Source organism: Vanessa tameamea, chromosome 28 (assembly GCF_037043105.1).
Source record: "Vanessa tameamea isolate UH-Manoa-2023 chromosome 28, ilVanTame1 primary haplotype, whole genome shotgun sequence".
Taxonomy (NCBI): Eukaryota; Metazoa; Arthropoda; class Insecta; order Lepidoptera; family Nymphalidae; genus Vanessa; species Vanessa tameamea.
The window spans coordinates 5,410,078-5,427,576 of record NC_087336.1 but is presented as its reverse complement, the minus strand read 5'-3'; the positions used below and the strand labels follow the sequence as shown (position 1 = coordinate 5,427,576).

General features: G+C 36.5%; 2 protein-coding genes across 2 annotated transcripts in view; both read left to right on the top strand.

Annotated features, from left to right (window-relative positions):
- Window positions 1–10,175, top strand: part of LOC113391826 (solute carrier family 28 member 3-like) — a 30,861-nt gene extending 20,686 nt beyond the window's left edge. The window contains exons 4-16 of the mRNA XM_026627921.2: window positions 107–293; window positions 1,277–1,448; window positions 1,793–1,917; window positions 2,338–2,474; window positions 2,694–2,783; window positions 4,178–4,339; window positions 5,814–5,907; window positions 6,034–6,193; window positions 6,997–7,208; window positions 8,099–8,214; window positions 8,570–8,689; window positions 9,335–9,395; window positions 9,987–10,175. Coding sequence (XP_026483706.2) covers window positions 107–293; window positions 1,277–1,448; window positions 1,793–1,917; window positions 2,338–2,474; window positions 2,694–2,783; window positions 4,178–4,339; window positions 5,814–5,907; window positions 6,034–6,193; window positions 6,997–7,208; window positions 8,099–8,214; window positions 8,570–8,689; window positions 9,335–9,395; window positions 9,987–10,018 — 1,668 coding nt within the window. The 3' untranslated portion in view covers window positions 10,019–10,175. The remainder of the gene's footprint in view (window positions 1–106; window positions 294–1,276; window positions 1,449–1,792; window positions 1,918–2,337; window positions 2,475–2,693; window positions 2,784–4,177; window positions 4,340–5,813; window positions 5,908–6,033; window positions 6,194–6,996; window positions 7,209–8,098; window positions 8,215–8,569; window positions 8,690–9,334; window positions 9,396–9,986) is intronic.
- A 2,349-nt stretch (window positions 10,176–12,524) lies between these two features.
- LOC113391827 (uncharacterized) lies at window positions 12,525–17,163 on the top strand. The gene is made up of 4 exons (XM_026627922.2): window positions 12,525–13,466; window positions 14,178–14,352; window positions 15,911–16,282; window positions 16,776–17,163. Exons 1-4 carry the CDS (start codon window positions 12,617–12,619, stop codon window positions 17,098–17,100), a joined length of 1,722 nt encoding a protein of 573 aa, XP_026483707.2. The 5' UTR covers window positions 12,525–12,616; the 3' UTR covers window positions 17,101–17,163.
- Window positions 17,164–17,499: the final 336 nt, after the last annotated feature.

The window sequence follows — 17,499 nt, the reverse complement described above, 5'->3', positions numbered from 1 at the left end:
ATTTAACTCAAGTCCTTTCCGGGGATTCCTATATAATAGTATTGTTATTACCGGGGAAAAACCTTTAACTGGTAAATTCACTGTTTAAAGAATACTTTAATTACAGATCACACATGAGATTTTAGACTACGAACCAACTGGTTGGTTTGAAGTGACTATGATGAAGACAGGCAATTCATTGGACGGTTTTATCAAGAAAAACAATTCCGCCATGAAGACGATCACGATTTTCGTATTTAATGGTCTTGTTATAGGATTCTTTTTCGCCTGCATGTATTATTGGATGACTTATAGTAAGTATTTACACTTTTCGAAACAGTTGACTTCTGTGAGAAGGAATTCGTAACTCACAGCAGAACACGAGTGTGAACTGATAGAATGTTATTTTGACTATAAGATTTTTAGACAGAGCGAGTGTGTTGTGTGTAAACCAGCCAATTTTTTTATCTAGCTGCGCGTGACAGCTACGTTTGACACTCGCAAAACGTCACAACTTTACTAGTGTGCGTGTACTTAGTGGCCAACAGTTGGCCGCTATTTTTTTCGACGCGTCCTCTAGCTTTAACAGTCTATAGACATAAATAATTAAAGACTCTAATATTTACTTATGATAATGGTGTATCACCCTAAGTCGGATTCAACTTTTTACGAGTGAGAAGTGATTTCTTACAGAATCGCGCTGAAGTTGTTTGATTTAAAATTGAGGAGAAGTGAACAGTGTTATACTTATATTTATGTTATTATACTTATATTATACTTATGTTCAATTTCTTTTGAAGTGATAACTTATTATGGGAGGGTAAACCGATTCGTTACGTAACGCGTTACGGCGCCAGTCAATTTTTGACAGATGGAACTGGTGATAGCGACAACGTCAAAATTAAATATTAAATAGTTCAACTTATATTAGTTTAAGTTATCACTTCTGTTGGGCGTCCCATGACGCACCCATATTTCTATTAAAAATAGTATTATTTTTAAAAATCGGTTCATTACACTCGTTTTTGAAGAAGGAGTTCAATCGTATGAAATAACATTTTTAGAAATTTACAATAATATTTCTTTTATAATTTGAAAATAACAACAACTTTTGAACATACAAGTACCAGTTTAATTGAAATAAAGTAAAGTAACAGATAATAAATCTCCTACTAAAGAGCGAGTTATCTTGCGCGCCATTGTTTTTTTTTTTAATCCACTATTGACAGAAAGCTCTGATCTTAATTTATTCAGCCATGTTGATAAAACTTTATTAAATAATTACCGAATTTTACAGGTTCTGATCCACTTGAACTATGTAACGGATTTGGAAGTCTCATTGCATTTTTGGGCATAATCTATTTCTTCGTCATATACTTCTTAGTCGTGAAGAAGTTCTTGGGAGAATGGTTTGAAAGAACCGTATGGACGAAAGTGGACAGTGTTTCATCATATTTATGGAAAATCATGTAAGTAGATACATATGTAGTAGTATGACCTGTTTCGCTTAAATACTGGAAATTAAGGATCACATTAATATCTTGTATTATTCAATATAAGATTATATGGATGATTTAAAGGCGTGGAGCTAATACTTGTTGACTTCCAGGCAGGATATACATATATAATTGTATTTAACTAACATAACTTTGTATTTTAAATGTTGGAAAAGAGTAACTACTGAGTTTCTTGGCGGTTCTTCTCGGTAGAATCTACATTCCGAAACGGTGGTAGCTTCACTTAATATGGGTAGTTTTGTAAAATGACGATTCAAAAGCCTACTTGAAGAAAGTATATTTTGATTTGATTTTAGACTTTTCCGATGGATTTTCTGCTTAGCGATCTTGGCTGCTGTTGCGTTCTTTTTGTACTGGGACACTAAAGACGCGCCTGAAAGATTAATTTCGTTGCTCGGATTAAGTGTTTTGCTAGTCATGGGTAAGTTCCTTTAGATATATTAATATAGTTATGTTTTTGCTTTAGTTGAACGTACACGAGAAACGAAAATGATGGTTAAGATGATCTCATGTCAAGAACGATTTCGAACACGACGGTTAGTGGAGACTAGTGATTGTGCAGGACATTATATTTGTATACAAGTATACGACCAATGTCTTTAGGTGCTTTTCGAGACAAGGTGTACACGCACACAGAGTATACACGCTTGCAACTTCGAGATGTCCAAGCTGTTCTTGGAATATTCGACAGAATCCATCAACAATATTTTATCGATATGACCTGTGTTTGAACACAGGATTTTGGGGTCTTCAGCGTTGTAGCAAAAAGACAGAGATTTTTAACCATTATCCATCCAGCATATCATATTTCGTTAAATTGAGTATTTTTGTTTCTTTAAAGGGTTCGTATTCTCAAAGCATCCTGGTCGAATAAACTGGCGCAGCGTTAGTATGGGACTACTGATACAGTTTCTATTTGGTGTGATCTTCATCAGGTGGGACACGGGCAGGTTTGCGCTGCAGTGCTTCTCAAACAAGGTAAGAAAATGCTATAGATTCTTAATTTTCGGTATCACTATATTTGATGGACATTTGGTACTAACCGAAATATAAATCCTTAAACCATCAGAGTAATAAATAAAGTATGGGGATTATGTCCAAGTTTACGAAATTATCCTTGCTATGTCTTCAATTCAGAGTAATATCGACAGTTCTACTTTCTTACATTTGTGTAGATATTTATTTTGTTTTTCTTAGGTGGCTACGTTTCTTTCGTACGGCGTGGAAGGCGCTGGATTCGTATTTGGCGATTTACTCGTCAGACAAGAACAAGTCTTTGCCTTTAGTGTGAGTGTTATGATAAATATTACAGTTAATAAAAAGTAGTAACATTGTCTATGTCTATTTCTCATTGTCTTTGACGAGTAATCATAATATTAATTGTCATTACGCCAGAAGACTTTATTAGAGCAGACATAGTACATGTCGGAGAAGTAGTCGGGTTTACAGCTTCCATCGCATTGAAACGCAATCAACTTAAAGAATCTTTATTCGTTATGTTAACAATTTATTGTCTTTTCACAAAATGTGTCAATGCAATATGGCGTTGCTATAACAATGCCCGTTTCTAACGAGTCCTCTTCGAATGAATCAAACGGATATTCACAACTACGACTTTTTATAATAAATTAATGCAATTACTGCAAATTAATTCTTAAAATATAGTTTAATATTAAAAATGAATATCTATTTGGTTCTTATCATTAAATATAGCTCTTAATTAATTACAATTGAATTACTTAATAAATAATATAATATTTTTATTACATAGTCCGTTACGACACATCACAGGTGGCGCTGCAAGACGAATCCAAATTAAGTTTTACTTATTGATTAATAGTGTTTTAGAAATTTACATTATAAAATATAAACATTAAAATGATAATTGACTATATATAATTATTATTTTATATCATTAATATTTTAAACCATTGCCCATAAATGGCGACTTGCGCCCATATACACCATGACGGAGGATTCTGTAGTAATACTTAGTTATTCGCAAAAAGACTAAATTATTGATTTCAAATGTATGGAATTAGTATTCGTTGATTTTCACATAGGAATTATCAATTGTCTCATAATCGCTCCATTACAACCATAAAAAGAGAAAAGCCAAACAAACAACATTTGACGGCAAATTGATGCGATATCGTTGGTCGAGAGCTCGATTAATCTATGATATTCACTATGGACTTGCGATAAAATTGTGTTTTGTACGTCGACGAAGCTGTTATCGGAATTTTGGTAGTAAAATTAAAGTGGAAATAAGTAGTTAAGTGTAATAATGTTTTATTATAAATATAGATATATTAATGATAAACTCTTAGTAGTGCGCAATATAGCTCAGTTATTAGCGAATCGTATGAAATACGTAAATGTAGGATTTGTTTATCTTTTTTCCTACTCCTATTGGAATAGGCTATGTGTAATTTAATGGTCGGAAAGGAGTAACTACTGAGTTTATTGCCGGTTCTCCTCGATATAATCTATTTTCATGAATTGCACTGGAATCTTGTAAAATCGCAACTTAAAGGGACTATTCGAATCAAGTATATTTTGATTGTAATTTTCTTGATAAAGGTTATCATAATAGCGTTTATCATTTTTTTTTGCGGTATTATCTAAATAATAATTCAATTTTGATGTTATATCTTCCGTCATAATCTTCTCCTTTTCAGACTCTACCAGTAATCTTCTTCTTCAGCATGTTAGTTGAAGTGTTGTTCTTCTGGGGGGCATTGCAGTGGTTCTGCCTCAAGCTTGGACGTCTTCTGCAAGTAGCTACCGCTACTACCGTATGTGAAAGCGTCATTGCAGTCGGAAATGTGTTTCTTGGAATGGTGAGTTTATTTTTACGAAATTCAATGAAGTCATGATGATTTACATACATTTTTTTTACATTAGCAGCCTGTAAATTTCCCACTGCTGGGCGTAGGCCTCCTCTCCCTTTGGGGAGAAGGTTTGGAGCATATTCCACCACGCTGCTCCAATGCGAGTTGGTGGAATACACATGTGGCAGAATTTCGTTGAAATTAGACACATGCAAGTTTCCTCACGATGTTTTCCTTCACCGCCGAGCACAAGATCAATTATAAACACAAATTAAGCACATGAAAATTCAGTGGTGCCTGCCTGGGTTTGAACCCGAAATCATCGGTTAAGATGCACGCGTTCTAACCACTGGGCCATCTCGGCGTGGGAAGCCAGTCGTCAAGCTGATTTGTGAAATCACTCAGATGAGACTCTAACGAGTTTACCGCTAATCCGTGACCTCAGTCTGTCACAGTCCGATAGTGATTTACATAACATAACAATAGAAGGCGTCAAAGTCTCGGACATTGCTTGGATAACTTAGCGTGTTGTAACTATTCCAACTTACTGATTCTTACAATCCTTACGAAAATGTACCAAAATTTGTCGACAATACGTTGTTAATTTTTTTTGTTTAACTTTAATTTTGGACAAGGATAAATTTGAATTACTCGTTGGTCTAGTAACTCGGTATAGGACCATATATCTCGAGATCCTGGTTTTATATCCCAAATCGGACCATTGAGTTATTGGATTTTTCTGTCAAAAACTCTTCAGTAAAAAAGATCTAAAAGATACCGTTCCATCTTATTATATGAGTGAGGGAATAGAGTGTGCACCTGTGTTTGTGCACACACATATGCACAGTAATATATCCTGAGATAGCTTTTCCCTTGAGATTGGTTGCATTGGCCGAAATCGGTCAAGAAAACATTATCATCAATATATAGTATAAAACAAAGTCGAACACTGCTGTCTGTTTGTATGCTTAGATCTTTAAAATTACACAACGGATTTTGATGCGTTTTTTTTAATAGACAGATTGATTCAAGAAGATGGTTTATATGTATAATACATGCACAATATAGTAGAGAAACTCTGATAATTTAAGAGGTTTCTGAAGTGATGTCGTAAATAAAATCATTTTTTGCGCTTGCATTGCAAACGCTGAACCCTACGAGATTGATAAAAATAATGTACTACAGTATTGTACACCTTATAAACGTCTTCAAAAAAGTCTATAATGGCACATGTTTATCTCTTAGAGGTAACCCACAATAACCATTTTTTAAATGAATTACAGATTTAAAACGCAGGGACATAGCGGTTTGTATTGTCTAATGACTGAAAAACTATGTAAGATATTCTGTAGTATATTTAGCATTAGCATTGCACCGGAGCGAAGCCGGGGCGGATCGCTCGTATATGAATATAAACATTTCAGATTCCAACCATCTTGAATCTTCTGATATCGAGATTTTGATTGCATTACTTAATTTTCAGACGGAATCGATTCTTCTGATAAAACCTTATCTATCAGTGCTGACAGCATCCGAGCTTCACGTTGTAATGTCTTCTGGTTTCGCGACTGTTTCTGGCAAGTATAATTGTGTATTCTTAATTACGATCTTGACATTTCATGTAATGAATAGTATTTAGTTTATTCATTTAAATCACCATCTTTTTAATGAAATTTAGTGTAAAGAAATGTTTTTGTTCTTAGGTACTATCCTGGCTGCGTACATTGGATTCGGAGCGGAGCCCACGCATCTCGTCACAGCCAGCGTTATGTCAGCTCCCGCCGCAGTCTGCTTCGCCAAGCTGCTCCTCCCCGAGACAAAGCGCTCGCTCACCACCGTGGACAATATACAGCCTGTTGAGATGTAGGTGACCTGCCCGAGGGGAGGCTTCCTGACCGAAGTTATGGCAGAAAGCGTCCCGTAGGTAGTCGTACCAGCGTTAATATCCCACTGCTTGGCAACTCTTCCATATGGAAAAATTAGAAGATTGTTAAAGGAACTGTCCTTTTACAACTAATAGACTACCTGAGAACCTGTTTTTGGACTACACAATCATAGTTTGGAGATTGATTATCTTAAAGGAGTAGAGAGGTCCGGCGCAGTATGAGAACTTTTATAGGTCAATTCATAGTATTTTTCTACTCTTGAATAGAACTGGTACTCGATAAAAAATCATATCTCCACCATTGTGATGAAGAACGGTCGAAACACGTTCTAAGCATTAATGCCCAGCGGTAGGACGTTATCAGAATTATTGTCCTTCTGAAATTCTGTAATATCTAAATATTTAGATATTACAGAATTTCAGAAGGATTCTTCTTTTCTTGATTAGTCAAGAAATCTTTTTCTTGTCATCGTCGTTCACGAGTCCCTATATCAGGGAGTCGTGCAGCGTTTAAGTTACACGAGATAAACATTTTCATGACGCCATTTGCCTTGCAAATCCTTTTCGGTGATAATGTGAGATGGATGGTTCTGGAAGTCATTCGATCGATAGATGTCTGTCAATGTCGACGCCGTCCCGTCGTTTTTTTTTTTATTGCATAGGTTGGCGGACTATGCAGTGGATATGGGTCACCTGATGGTAAGTGGTCACCACCGCCCATAGACAATATGAACCACGGGAACCAAGACGTTGAGTAGTGACACCGGCTGTCGGTGCGCAGCAAGGAGCAGTCGGCGCTGTCGGCGGCGACGCGCGGCGCGGCGCAGGGCACGGCGCTCGTGCTCAACATCATCGCCAACCTCGTCGCCTTCGTGTCCTTCATCGCCTTCGTGAACGGCGTGCTGGGCTACTGCGGCGGCCTGCTGGGCGAACCCGACATCAACCTGGAGTGGATATTCGGGAAGATATTCATTCCGTTGTCCTGGATGATGGGTGAGTTACCTCGAGTAGCTTTTACTATTTCTTACGAGAAGGCAGACTAGCAAATGGGCCATCCGAACCATATCGTATATAGACTTTATTTTAAGTTTTTAACCCAGTGCGAGTTTTGTTACTTATTCGCTAGCATTGACACATCATCAGCCCACATTCGTCCACTGCTGGACATAGGCCTCTCCAAATGCACGCCACTGTGGTCTTTCTTCGGCAACTCGCATACAGCTCCTGCAAGCCGTCTTGCGCAAATCGCCACTCCACCATGTCTGAACATTGACGTTTACTGCGATATTTATAGACTCTAATCAGCGCCCTCAAGTGACAGAAATTGGAGTCACGAGTTGTGTGTTAGAGTTTTTTACCATATGAACACCACTGGGCCAATTAGGCCTTGACCCAATGGGTAAAAATCATTGACACGGTAGCTTAGGGCTACCGTTGAGGAAATGCCCGGGCAAGGAGAAGAACCTCAAGGTCCGTTCCTGGCTTGACCTGTAGTCCAAGCAGGAAGACCTCACTGCTGGAGGTTTTTACCTCGCCATTAACGAGCATATCGACTAACGTTAGAAACTGAGAACGCTTATGATTGGTTGTTTCCGGTATTTTTTGCGAGTGGGCGTCAATTTTGACAATTTCAAAAGTAAAATTTACGTGAACTCGATGGTTAAGCTACACAAGTAATCTTGTAAAACTTACACTAGGTGTAAATTTTGTTCATGTTTGTCCATGGGCTAAATAAAGGCAATTTTACTAATTCGAATATTACGACTTTTATCTAAAATAGTCAATACGCTGCCAAACAGGCTTTGTATCCTTTGGCGCAGGAATTTTACTGATTCTAAGAGCATATTTCTATTTTAATGAAATATATTGATTTAATTTTCCAGGAGTTCCATGGGATGAATGCGAGCTGGTGGGCTCCCTAATCGGTTTGAAGACGGTTGTAAACGAATTTGTGGCGTATCAGAGGATGGGGGAAATGAAAGAAGCGGGTTTATTATCTGTGAGTCTTTATTTTACACGCATTCTCTAATCTAAATGAATTTTAACCTCCATCAACAGCACACTCTTTGAATTCGGAGATTTCTGTTAAGGAATTATCATAGATAAACTACAAGAACTTCAAATAAAAACCGTTAAATATTTGTTCAAGTAAAATAAAACAGTATAAATACTTTTGGCTCTAATTTGGACTATTTACACCATATCTTAATTATCTGTGCAAGTTAGGATTGACTGGAAAAAAAAAATCTTTTGACATTACCTTATTTTGTTACCTTTGCATAATTAGGTCATAAAAAGACAATTTATATTTTTCGAATGAAATATAGTTACTTGTATTAATAGTTTAATTTTAGCCTCGAGCGGAACTGATCGCGACTTACGCCCTCTGCGGTTTCACCAATCCCTCTTCAGCGGGTATTCTGATTGGGGCGATATCTTCCATGGCCCCCAACCAAACGGAAACCTTGTCTAGTGTAAGTATACTAATGGTGGTACCACACGCTTGAACTACTACACTTAACACACAGTTAAGTATGTAGATCTGTACACTCATGAAGGTGCGCCCCTCCACGTAAAACTTCAAAATAAAGGTTCGGAGTTATTTCACGAGTGAACTCACAAAAGTCGTCACGTAAGATAAAAGCGTTATGCCTCAAGTGACCTTTCCCTCTCTTGCTTTGTCTCTCTGTCTCTTTCTATAACATACGGTTTAATATAACATAATTTAATTATTTTTTACTATAGTTTTAATTCACATAGTAATGACAAGATATTAGTGTTGCATATCGATAGTCCACTATCGATAGTTAATGTGTTACCGACAGTATCGATAACTCCCTATGATCATCTATCGATACTATCGATAGTTTAATAATCTTATATAGAGTATAAGAATTAATACACTTAGTACTTTTTCTACGATTTATGAAAAAACGCTTACGTACGCTTTTTATTTTCAAAACCGTTCTCAAATCAAGTGAATTTAAAGTTAATCTATTTGAAATATTAGATAAATATTTCGTTTAAAAAAAAAAGTCCAAAAACCAAATGTATTCCTCTGGAACGTACCTATAATATGCAAATTTTAACGATAATCATTGCGTTTTCTTTTTTTAAAGATGGCGGTGAGGGCGTTTTTCGCTGGTTGCGGTATATGCTTCATGACGGCGTGTATAGCGGGTAAACATATACATATAATGTTGCTGTAACATATTGTTATAGGGTCGAGTCATAGTCGTAGAGTTTACTTGTTGGTGGAGCTTTGTGCAAGCCCGTCTGGGTAGTAACCCCCCACTCATCAGATATTCTACCGCCGAACAGCAGTATTATTGTGTTCCGGTTCGAAGTGTGAGTGAGCCAGTGTAAATACAGGCACAAGGGATATAATATCTTAGTTCCCAAGGCTGGTGGCGCGTTGGCGATGTAAGGAATGGTTAATATTTTTTACAGCGCAAATGTCTATGGGCGGTGGTGACCACTTACCAACAGGTGGCCCATTCTCCTACCCATATTATAAAAAAGAGTTCCCGATAAGTGGATTGTGGAGATGGTGTGGTGCGATGGGATCGCCATCCAAACTGTGTGAGCCATCAAACAGGAAGTGAGCTCAGACGTAGTACCACTTTGTGGTGACTACGTGCCTGTAAATTGTAAATCAGGGCCGGATTTAGGGGTGGGCAACCGTGGCATCTGCCCTAGGGCCTAAATATTTATGGAATTCGTGTATTCTATTAAATAAGATAAATCAATAATAATTTTTACTCATTTCAGGAATCCTAATGCCAGTTGGATCATACGGATAGAGACTGCGTTGAAGATAATGGTTATCAAGAAACGTTTTCGTAATCTGAACTTTATATGTTTGTGATAAGAAATGTCAAAATTTAAGATTATTTTAATTATATTTTATCGTGACTTTTTAGTGACTGATAACTGAAATTATAGCTGAACTTTCTACGTATAACAAAATTTACTTATTCAACATTAGGCTATTTGACTGGTTTTTAAAATCCATTTTATATTATTTAGTAGAGGTTAAAGAACCCAGTAAAAGTTGTTTTTTTTTTTAATTCTAGTACATATTTCGTGAAAAATTTTAATAAAAAATTCCATATTTAAATAGTGCGAGAAAACGCTACTTTGAAAATATGGCGCTGCAGTGGGTCGGTGACGTCACTTGCCTGTATTTTAATCTGTGGCACATATAATCCACATACAGTAGGCAAACGAGGTTAATAAGCAAGTGACGTCATCATAAACCCGACCAATTAGGAGCGTTTTGTGTCACGTGACAAACGTTTAAAAAAATGCATTTTTATTTATGGATTTTTGAATAAATTAATTATTATTTTCTACTTTCGTTGATAAATAACCATTATTAAACTCATAGTATATACTGATTACAATAATTGGCACTTTATTTTTCGCATTGTCAAATAGCCTATTTTTTTAAGCTATTCTGTAACATAATACTCGATATTCACCGCAGAACACGATCGTGAAATGTCAGCATAGATTATAGAAAATCGCCTTTCAACATTTCACGAGTGAGATGTGAAGTGAGCGTTTACAAAATAGTATTGATTCCAATCGAAATAGGAATAAAGATAAACGAACCTTAGATTTACTTATTTCATGCGGTTTGCAAATAACTCAGATATATTGTGCACTACTAATAGTTTATGATTAATATATCTTTATTTATAATACAATACTATTACACATAACTACTTCTGATAACAGTTTCGTCGCCGTTCAAAACGCCATTTTTTCGCAAATCCATAGTGAATATCAAAATCAAAATATACTTTATTCAAGTAGGCTTTTACAAGCTCTTTTGAATCGTCATTTAACAAACTATTTAAAGTAAAGCTACCACTGGTTCGGAATGTAGATTCTACCGAGAAGACCCGGCAAGAAACTCTTTTTCAACATCTAAAAATACATGAATGTTAGTTAAATACAATTATATATGTATGTCATGTCTCCTGCCTGGAAGTCAACAAGCATTAACTCCACGCTTTTTTATCATCAATATAATCTTGTATCGAATAATATGCCTTCTTTAACAATGTATTTTTTACAAATGACTTGAATCTATGAAACGGCAAAGTTTAAAATGTATCATAGATTAATCTAGCTCTCGACCAATGATATCGCGTTATTTGCTGTCAAATGTTGTTTACTCGGATATTCTCCTCTTATGATTGGTAAATATAGTCTTAAGCATTTTATGACAAAACTAAAAATTACTAAATATAGGTAATTTTATGAAAGAATTCTATGTATCTAGTGTTTTGTATATAAAAGCTATTTATGTTTATTATAAGAATGTTGTAAATAAATTAAAATATATTTTATACGTCGTTGAAATAAATGTATAAAAAATAAAGTTTGTGTTTGTTGTTGCATTCCAATTTACGACGAAGAAATAATTTATTTGCCCTTTATGTAATGTTTATATGTCGTAAAACATTTGAATGTCCAAACGCGAAATTTAAAATGTTTGACTGTTAATATACGTTGCGGTCCGCCGATCTTGTTAGAGGCTAAGCCGCAGTAGTTAAAAGTCAAGCATTTTGAATTTCGCGCGAATTCATAGAAAATTCGGGCGCTTACTCTGTGTGTCTGAGTGTCTGATCGTTATGGTTCACAATTTCTGATTGATATTGACATATTCTACGCTAGACACGTCCATGTATACAAATTGTTCAGAAACTGGTGGGATTTAGAACGTTCGCTGCAGCGATAAATCTTCGATATCATTATCAGGTGACCCCAATCAAACTGTTAAGTCGGGCTTTACGTCTAGTCTGGTCTTATAATAGAACGTATTTAATATTTATACAATACATACTTCTCTAATTTTAATAAAAGCAAATATACTAAATATTTTCATAAATACTCAGATAATCCTACGAACATCAATTAAATGGGCATATCGATAAATCTTTTTTTTTTTTTGATGGCCCTTAATTTACGAATAGGTATATCGTCGTTGCGTCTGCAAAAGTCGCTATGTCATATGTGTTTTTTTTCTTATTTTTAGATTGTTATGCCGTTTTAATCGCACGTACTGTAAAAACAGTTTTGTGATAACTTCAATAATTTAAATGTTTTAAAATTTAGCTATGTGACGTTCATACATCGAAAGGTACATAAATTGAAATAACGGCATAAAAATCTGAAAAAAAGAAAATACACATAGCGACTTTTGCAGGCGCAACGACGATATTCTCGTAAATTATAATGTTACTGGCATACTTCTTAATTACGTATTTAAAAAATTAAAAAAAAATATTTTTCTGAAATCATAATAAAAATGTCACTATACCGTGCAGTTATTTATTAAACGTTTATATTTATTAAATCAATCAAAATTAACACTCGAAACGTAAGTTATGATACTTTATCAAAATTACGAAGTTATTATCAGTGTTTACATATTTTTGATCGTTAAAATTATTTGCAAAATCGTTGAGAATCATCGCGACTCAATGTTTAACAAACAGCCGACCCTCACGAGCATACCGGAACAGATAGAGAAAAATGAGGAAATACTGAAATGGGTACCGAAAAAGAAACACGAAGTACTAAAAGCTAAGTACAAATGTCTTAAAAAGCTCTTCCAGATATATGATGCCAGTGTCATAGGGATATTACCCCAGAACTACACAGATCAACAACCCGATGATGAAAGAACTCATCGAAGAAAGAGATCACATAGAACTAAAACCGATGCATGCGCTGGAACTACTGAAATATCTAGCGGCGACCTATTAGAAAATCAAGCAGAAACAGTTATAAATGAATTAAAATTAAGTCGTAACTCCTCATCTCAAATGATTAAATCTAATACTACACTATCAAACGCGAGAGATGATAAGAGCACGCAGGATTCCAACGATAGTTCAGTTGGTGATGCCAGTGACATACTTTACGCTCAGAATTTGATTAATCGGAAGAAACCAACCCGTTTCCAGATTTTTCTACAGAGGATTTTGGGTATACGAGCGAAAAATTACCCCTACGGCGGCAGTGATAATAACATAACCCGTTTCGCGCGCCGAAGACGCATCAGATTGCAATTCAGAAGATTTCGACGTCCGAGGAAAACTAACTCGGATGTCGCATTGAGGGATTCGAAGGGCCCGATAATTTTATCGTACGTTCAATCTATTCAGAGAAGTTATTTGACGGATACAACGCCACGGCATTGTCCGATGGTTGGATGCAAAATGATATCTTATGGTTTGTTTGTGTATTTGTACGTCCAATTAATCACCTTTTCCAATTTGAAAAGTGTAGAGATAACCGGATCTTAGATTTACATATTCCATGAGATTTCCTAATAGCTCTCCTATATTATGTACTACAAACACTTTTTGATATATATATTTATTTATAATAAAATACTATTCATATTTACTGACATCCTTATCATATACTTGGTGGTAGGGCTTTGTGCAAGCCCGTCTGGGTAGGTACCACTCACTTATCAAATATTCTACCGCCAAACAGTAGTACTCAGTATTGTTGTGTTCCGGTTTGAAGGGTGAGTGAGCCAGTGTAACTACAGGCACAAGGGACGTAACATCTTAGTTCCCGAGTTTGGTGGCGCATTAGTGATGTAAGGAATGGTTAATATTTCTTGCAACGCCATTGTCTATGGACGGTGGTGACCACTTACCATCGGGTGGCCCATTTGCTCGTCCGCCTACCGATATCATAAAAAAAAATACATCCAGTGTCAAAGTTCTGATAATCACTGCGTTGATATTCAAAACGAAATTTTTACGCGATTCTCGACCGATGATATTTCAATTCATAGTCTTGGTGTTAAATTACCTCTACTTCTCTATTGGAATAGGCTATACTTGGTCTAATGCCTGATGTATGCGGAGGTCTACTATCTGAAGGAGTACTAGCTCAATAATCTTGCTTAATATTAACAATTTTCAGGTATAATAAATTACAATGATCACCTAAACCTTTGTCACTTTCCGGATCGAAAGTACATCTGTCATTATTGTCACGAAGGCTTTACCAAAGAGAATGACAAAGTCCTACATGAGAATGAACACATTGGCATAACAAAAGTGAATGCCCAAGTAACTTCAACGCCTTCTACTGCAAGGTACACTGTTTTGGCAATTATATGTACATATGAATATATAGACATATGAACTTGGTGAAAGCCCGTCTGAGTAGGTAGGTCTACTGGAAAACAGCAATGTTGGTTTTGTTGGTGTAGTTTGAAGGATGGGTTAGCCAGTGTAACTACAGGCACGAGGGTAAGAAAGGGCAGCACAATATCATACTTTATTTGGTGGTAGGGCTGTTCCGTCCCATCTGGGTTAATGTTACGACCCACTCATTTTACCACCAAATAACGGTATTATTGTTTTCTGGTTTGAAGGGTGAGTGACAGAGACAAGAGACGACATCTTAGCTCCCAATCACTGAGCAGGGCCCGCTAGATTGCAGTAAATAGGTTCAAAAAAATGACTATATATATTATTTTTTATATATTATCATATATTATTTATTATGGATTATTTATATATTATTTTAAAATGAAAAAAAACGTCAGTGTGGGCCACGTCTTCCAAGAAGACGACAAGCACGAAGTCCAGCGAAGATCTGCTGATGTTCAGTAAAATATAAATTATAGAAACGCCAAAATTTATAAAAGTAAAATGTAAAAAAAGGCACGGACAACTGTGAGCCTAATATTTCTTACAGCGGCAATGTTGACCACCGAAATCGAGGATTAGAGATTACTATCTGAACTGATATATTTTTTTTGACAGTTTAATGTTTATGTTGTAATGTATAATTTAATTTGAACCCAGCATTTCTAATCGTAATTTAAATTTATATAATAATAATAATTTCATAACACCGATAATGATTACGATCTGATTAGCGATTTCAATTAAGCCGGCTATTCTCAAGGGAATATTGCGCACTGCGCAGGACATATTATGTTTCTGGAGTGTGTGTGCGCTCTCTCGGAATTTGCAACCTCATAAATTAGTTAGGCAGCTAACACTACGCGCTAACACGGTGCGCCAGTGGACACGGCGCACCACACCCTGACGGAGTGTGCTGCGTGGGGGCCCCAGAGGCATCCCCTGTGGCGACTTTGGGCAGAGACCTCTCGCTGCCGAGCGTCATCAACGCTATGCTCGATAGCAAGGCGTGCTGGTCGGAAATGCGATCTTTCTGCGAAAACGTCATGTCTCAGAAGGAGGCAGCGGAACGGGAGTGGGAGATGGACGCTGCGGCAGACCCGATCCGCCGAGGAAGATCGGGGAGGAGGAAACAACTCTACGCGCACTTTCTCCCTCCACCTCAATTGGCGCTGGAGGGACTAGGGGGGTTCTCATTATCCCGGGAATCCCCACTAGGAATTGGAGGCTCGCATAGGCAAACTGACCGTCAGGGCGTCACAGTAGCATGCGAAAGCGATCCTGTGGCGCCCGTTGAAAAGACGGAGACGGTACCGCTGGTTTTTTAGTGGATATTCCGGTTTACTTAGCGCAGTCCTGGGCACCGGCGCGTCCCACATACCCCCCACTTTACTGGGGGGTAAAGCGTCATGCGTTTTTCCAGCGAGAAAAAAAAAGACAGCTAACACTCCTCGAAGTCGACGTTGGTCATCTGTGTTATGTGACATTATTTTTCCACAGATTTACGACTAAAATTGCTAGCAACACCCAAACTGAACCAGAAGCACCAAAAAGCGATGTACCCGAAGACAAATTAAAAAAAATAGTTTCCTTCTTTGACAAAATTAGTGATCCTGACCAGGTGCTAGCGGAAATGAAGAATCGTTCTTCGGGACATTTCCAGACCTTCCACCCTTATACTAAGACTACTGACAATGAATCGGAGACGACGAAGTCTGACTTGAGTTCCAACCAGAAAACGAATACAGAGAAAAGAGGTTACAGTTGTAGCCATTTCCAACATAAAGAAAGTAAAACCTCTTTGGACTCGGACTCAACTACAAAATACCTTCCAGTTAGATGTCAGCTGTGTGGAGAAATATTTGAGCATAGGTAAAAAATACTCTTTGGTAATTTTTTTCTATAAATAATTATCTGTACTTAAAGGTAATGTAAAGTAAAAAGTTAAGATGAAGTGCTTGCAGCTTATTTTACAATGCAGTTTAGCGGATTCAATTGTGACAGATTTTTGCACACATTTTATAGCGGACACATGTATGTTTCCTCACGATGTTTTCTTTCACCGGTGAATACATTTACACAAAAATTTATTAGAGCTTGTTCAGATTTGAACAACCTTTGGTTAGGATTCACGTGTTCTCGCCTTTGTATCTAGTGGCAGGCTCATTAGTTCATTAATCAGAAATAAAAAATAAACAAACAGAGAATCGGAATTTCGATTCAACGGGGAAATAATACTAGCATTTTAGCCACCATTCACCATTTACACAATAACTATTTTTAATTCATATTTGATTTAAGTCTTAATGTCAATAGTTATTTTTTGTTAAAAATAAGCTTGATTAATTTTATGCTCAATTTTCAGACGTCAACTTAATCTACACGTGGATCTTGAACATAGAATAAACGACAAATTCTCCAAATTCCACAGCTGTGCTGGCATTCTTAATCATAATCGTAGGACAGATAATATATTACACAACGTCAAAAGCTTGGCAACGTCCACAGATAATGTAGAAAGTACACACAAATCAGATGACAATTTAAGTTATGATCCTTCAACAAATATTGTTTATTTTACATCTACGGAATCTGTTGATAAAAACCCCGATAAAAGGAATATCGTTCAAAACGTGCCTAACCGTTTCTGCTATAAATGGGAGCCGTGTACGAGCGTTGTAAGAATCTAATGTTTTGTTTTTTGTTAGTGTTATAGTGATGTTTTTAATAAATAAAGTTAAAATTCCATTAAATTGTATTTATTTGTTGTATGAAGTGAAATATGTACTGATATTTTAGTAATAATAATGCAATATAACTTGAATTAGTAATTAGTTCATTTCTCTTTTTTTTTCGCAAGCAACTGTCACCTCTGCTAACAAGATCAGAATTCAAATATATTTTGACAGCTGTCAAAAACCTCTCTTCTCCTCGCCTCACCTCACCGCAACACTAATTACAACTTCTTTTTTCACTTCATGATGTTACCGGTACATTTGTCATTTCTAAAACTGGGCACTAACTCTACTGACAAATACATTTTATCGCAATCGAATCGAACGTAATCGTTGCTGTTTACCCGTTTTTCT